Source organism: Myotis myotis, unplaced genomic scaffold (assembly GCF_014108235.1).
Source record: "Myotis myotis isolate mMyoMyo1 unplaced genomic scaffold, mMyoMyo1.p scaffold_m19_p_16, whole genome shotgun sequence".
Classification (NCBI taxonomy): Eukaryota; Metazoa; Chordata; class Mammalia; order Chiroptera; family Vespertilionidae; genus Myotis; species Myotis myotis.
Window position 1 is genome coordinate 42,935,061 of NW_023416320.1, and position 4,887 is coordinate 42,939,947.

At 54.8% G+C, this 4,887-nt stretch overlaps 1 protein-coding gene across 1 annotated transcript; it reads left to right on the forward strand.

The window, feature by feature from the left end:
- The first annotated feature begins 422 nt into the window (after positions 1-422).
- On the forward strand, positions 423-4,887 carry NPBWR1 (neuropeptides B and W receptor 1). Its single transcript, XM_036338598.1, has 2 exons — positions 423-1,961; positions 4,111-4,887. Exon 1 carries the CDS (start codon positions 423-425, stop codon positions 1,404-1,406), a length of 984 nt encoding a protein of 327 aa, XP_036194491.1. The 3' UTR covers positions 1,407-1,961; positions 4,111-4,887.

Sequence of the window (4,887 nt, forward strand, 5' to 3'; positions counted from 1 at the left end):
CTGTTTCCCAGGCGCCCAGAAACGGGGGGACCGAAGCTTGCCATTGCAGAGTTCACCCGGGTCTGCCGGGGTGTCCTAAAACAGGGGAGATGGGTCTCTATTTTTCCTATGAAAAGATTGTTTTCGCTCTATCTCTATCACTTCGTCTCCTGTATTCAGCTGATTAGACTATGATTGCAACAGGTGGCAGAGAGCGATCACGTGGAGCAGGTTTGGGGAGCCGACCCCCGGCCCCGCACTTCTAACCTAAAGCCGCACGCCCAGGAGCCGCACCTGTGCTTTCCTTTGGCTTTGCAGCCCCCGGAGTCCGCGGCGACCGTGGGCTAAGAAGGTGCCTCCCCGGAAGGGCCAGAGCAGGGCTTGGAGCCCCGCGGGGCGGCGGCGGAGCAAACGGCATCGGCCGCACCCCTACCCTCGCCGAGATGCACAACGCGTCGTCCTGGGAGCCGGGGCCCCCCAACGCGTCGTCCCCCGGCTGCGCGCTGGGCTGCCCCAACGCGTCGAGCCCGCCGCCGCCGCCGCCGCCGCTGGCCGTGGCCGTGCCCGTGGTCTACGCGCTGATCTGCGCCGTGGGGCTGGCGGGCAACTCGGCGGTGCTGTTCGTGCTGCTGCGGACGCCCCGCAAGAATGTCACCAACCTGTTCATCCTCAACCTGGCCGTCGCCGACGAGCTCTTCACGCTCGTCCTGCCCATCAACATCGCCGACCTGCTGCTGCGGCGGTGGCCCTTCGGGGAGCTCATGTGCAAGCTCGTCGTGGCCATCGACCAGTACAACACCTTCTCCAGCCTCTACTTCCTCGCCGTCATGAGCGCCGACCGCTACCGGGTGGTGCTGGCCACGGCGGGGTCGCGCCGGGTGGCGGGGCGCACGTACGGCGCGGCGCGCGCGGTGAGCCTGGCGGTGTGGGCGCTGGCGACGCTCGTGGTGCTGCCCTTCGCGCTCTTCGCCCGGCTCGACGAGGAGCAGGGCCGGCGCCAGTGCGCGCTGGTCTTCCCGCAGCCCGAGGCCTTCTGGTGGCGGGCGAGCCGCCTCTACACGCTCGTGCTGGGCTTCGCCATCCCGGTGACCACCATCTGCGCCCTCTACCTCGCCCTGCTGTGCCGGCTGCGAGCCATGCGCCTCGACGGGCAGGCCAAGGCCCTGGGCCGCGCCAAGAAGCGGGTCACTCTCTTGGTGGCGGCGATCCTGGCCGCGTGCCTCCTCTGCTGGACGCCCTACCACCTGAGCACCGTGGTGGCGCTCACCACCGACCTCCCGCAGACGCCGCTCGTCGTCGCGGTCTCCTACGGCATCACCAGCCTGAGCTACGCCAACAGCTGCCTCAACCCCTTCCTCTACGCCTTCCTGGACGCCGGCTTCCGCAGGCGCCTCCGCCAGCTGCTGGCCTGCCGCCCCGCCGCCTGATCCCCGGCGCGCCCCTGACCCGCCAGCCCTGACCTGCCAGCCTCCAGCGCCGCCTCTTCACACCTGCGAGATGCCGATGCTCGGGCCGGACCTAGGCGTGCCCGGAAGTTGAACTTGCCTGGTCCCCTGGGTGATGCTGGAGCAAGCACACCCAGTGGCAGGACGGCGGCGGCTGAGAACGCACACGCCGGCTTCCCGATGCCGAAGGGCACCCCCCTGAACTAGTTCGGGGAGGGGAGCGAGGGGAAGGAAGAAATGATGGGAACTTCCTTCTCGTTCCGCAACTCGCTTTCCGGGCCCCCGCGTCGTGCGCAACCCCGGCTCTAGGTGGAGCCCGCGGCGCTACCTCGGGCGAGGTCCGGGCGAGGTCCGAGGACGCGGCGGCTCGTGGGCTGCGCACTTGCCCCTGCACTTCGCCGCTTTGGTTTCCGGCAGCGACTGGCTGTGCTTTGGCTCAAGCGGCGACAGCCTGCCCATCCCCCCTGATCCTCCGCAAAGTTCTAACAGCCGGAGAAAAGGGTCCGGGCGCGTGCGCTCTGCGCCCACCTCGCCCAGGTGCGCGGTGATGGTGGACGAGGCCCCTCTGTCCTTTTCGGAGTAGCCTCGGGGACAGAGAGAGGGAGAGAGAGGAGGGAGAGGGAGAGAGGGAGAGAGGGAAACAGAAAAAGAGGAGGCGTATGGGGAAGGAGGCTGGAGCTTGGCTGTGACTCTACAACAGGGCTAAGACTAGTAATAATCCCCCTTCCTGATCCAGCCCCTTCTTTCTTTACCAGTCCCCCACCCCCATCCCACCCCTACTCTCACCTGAAAATGCTCCAGGACTCTTGGGCTCCGGGGGACTTCGCGGGCTCAGCTCAGGACAGGCCGGGAGCCCGAGTTGCCCAGGCGCGAGGCTGTGGCGCCCCCTGGCGGAACCAGCTGCCCAGCGCGCGGCGTCCTAAAATGGATCGCGAGCCTGCTAACCTGCTACTTACACCGTCTGTTCAGTAACTATCGCTTCTTTCTGCAGAGGACTTCATTACCCTCACGCTGCTTTCTCCCCGGGGACCTCTCCTAAAACTCGGACCAGTTCATTGCAATTTCTTGTGTATTGCTTTTCAGGATTGAGAACTTTATAAATATACTAGAGGCCCGATGCACGAAAATGGGTGCAGGAGTAGGCCTTCCTTCCCGGCTGCCTGCAGGCACCCAGATCGGCTGGTGGGCTGGCTTCCCTCCAGCACCCCGAATGGGCTGCTTACCCCCTCCGGCTGCCCAGAGGCACCCCTACCGGGTCTGGCTTCCCTCTGCCCCAGCTTGGTCAGGAAGGATGTCCAGTCTAATTAGCATATTACCCTTTTATTATAGATAATGTCCCAACCTCATAAATGTCTGTGAGGAGCAAATGAGGTAAAAAGAAATGCAAAATTATTCTTTCGTTCTCTTTTCCTCGTATTCTTCATCTCTTTCTCTTAGGGACCGCCAGGAAGCTGAAATGAATCTCCCCTTATATTTCTCTCTAATACATTTCTTTCCACTGGGAGCTATGGATTCCATGTGCTTTATTCCTTAGTCCCAGACAGCACCTGGTAGTTAGGTGAACCTGGTCAATACCTGGTTCTGGAATCACAAGGGAGTCGGGCCAGCAACCTTTATTTCATGTCCACAGAAGGGAGATGAAAGTGGAGTAAGAGAGAGGATGGACACTTTGTCCAAACCATCTGCAGTGTGCCTCTCAGACGTGAGGGCAGAGCCTTCACCAGACCATGGTCACTGACTACTTTTTTAAAAAGATATGTTTTTTTATTTGGGATGAATTCAAAACAGGAATGAAAATTTCTACAAATATTTGTTTCCTATGGCTTGGTGTTAAGTGTGAGAAAAAGTATTAGTGTCACCATCAGGTTTTGTTTACTTAATTTAATGGGCATTAATCAATTTCTCAATTACTTTGGTTCAAAATACGTTTTTGAAAATATGGGGAAGGGGAAAACTCTGTCTCGGGTGGGGCTATGCAAACTCCCTCTCTGATTTCGGTGAATGAGAATTGCTTCTTTAGCTCACAAAGTTATTAGGGAAAATGGGATAATGCATAGCTATAAGTTTAGAAAATGTAAATTTAGAAACCTACCTTGGTGACCAATAATAATACATTGTTCAAAATGCAGTTTTTCATCTCCAGTACATGTCAACTGATGGACACTGTGGATTTGAACCGTCCTCTGGCAGTGGGCCTCAGAGGGCCTCTTGGAAATCATCGTAGTATTTCTCAGGTTTCTTGGAAACATTTTATTGATTTTCTCTATGACTCAAAAATTCTTTTATGAATTCTCAATAATTTTTTAAAATATATTTTTATTGATTTCAAAGAGGAAGGTAGAGGGAGAGAGAGATAGAAACATCAATGATGAGAGAGAATCATTGATCGGCTGCCTCCTGCACACCCCCTACTGGGGATCGAGACCACAACCTGGGCATGTGCCCTTGGCAGGAATCAAACCTGCGACCTTTTAGTCCACAGGCCTATGCTCTATCTACTGAGCCAAACCAGCCAGGGCTCTCAGTAATGCTTAAAAATTGAAGTTTTAAGCTTAGAGTAGTTGCTAGACCATCTAAGGGGATGAACACAGAGTAAAGTGGCCACAAACAGACCCAGGTACAAGCATCTGGATTTGAAACTCCTCTGCCTGCATAAACTCAGTAACTGTACTCTGACATCCTGTAGGCCCGGATGGGGAGAGACGCACGATCCATCTGTCCACCGTGTCGGCCCCGCACAGGCCGATCTGGAGCTGCCTTGGACCTCTGGATAGGACTGCTGGACAAATAGACAAACTGGCACCGTTCTGTCATCCACGTCACTGGGTCATGTTGCATCCTGTTATAGCCCGTGATTGATTAAACAGGACTCAGTAGTTCAGTTTCACCCTGGCTTTCTAAATCAGTGGCTAAACTGTTGTATTGTTATTTCTAGGTTGTAGCCTCAGATTACCATGTAGAAGTCCAGAATGTATAGCTCAAACTTCCCTTTTATGCTGTGTCTTCAGTAGAATAAAGATGCAAGTAGCCACATTAAAAGTAGAGTTTATTTACCTCATTGTATTACAGAGGTTTTAACTCGGTGTTGAATTCTTGCAAATCTTCGTGTAAACTGTTATTTGGTTATACCACTTCTGGTATTAAAAATGTCTGTTTGGTCTTTAGTTAAGTTGGTCAAGTTATGTAAGGCACGTGTTTAGGCTTTCCCTTGAGCAATGCAGGCTCTGTTAGTCCACCCTGAGAGAAGCGCAGTTTGAAATAAAAGCTGGTGCATTCTGTGTCATACGTGAATATTCTATTGTCTGAGAACATCAGAATCCATATTCAATCACTTTAGTGTATATGCATTCTTAATTTTTAAAATACTGCCTTCATGCCCTAGCTCAGTGGTTCTCAACCTTCTGGCCCTTTAAATACAGTTCCTCATGTTGTGACCCAACCATAAAATTATTTTCGTTGCTAC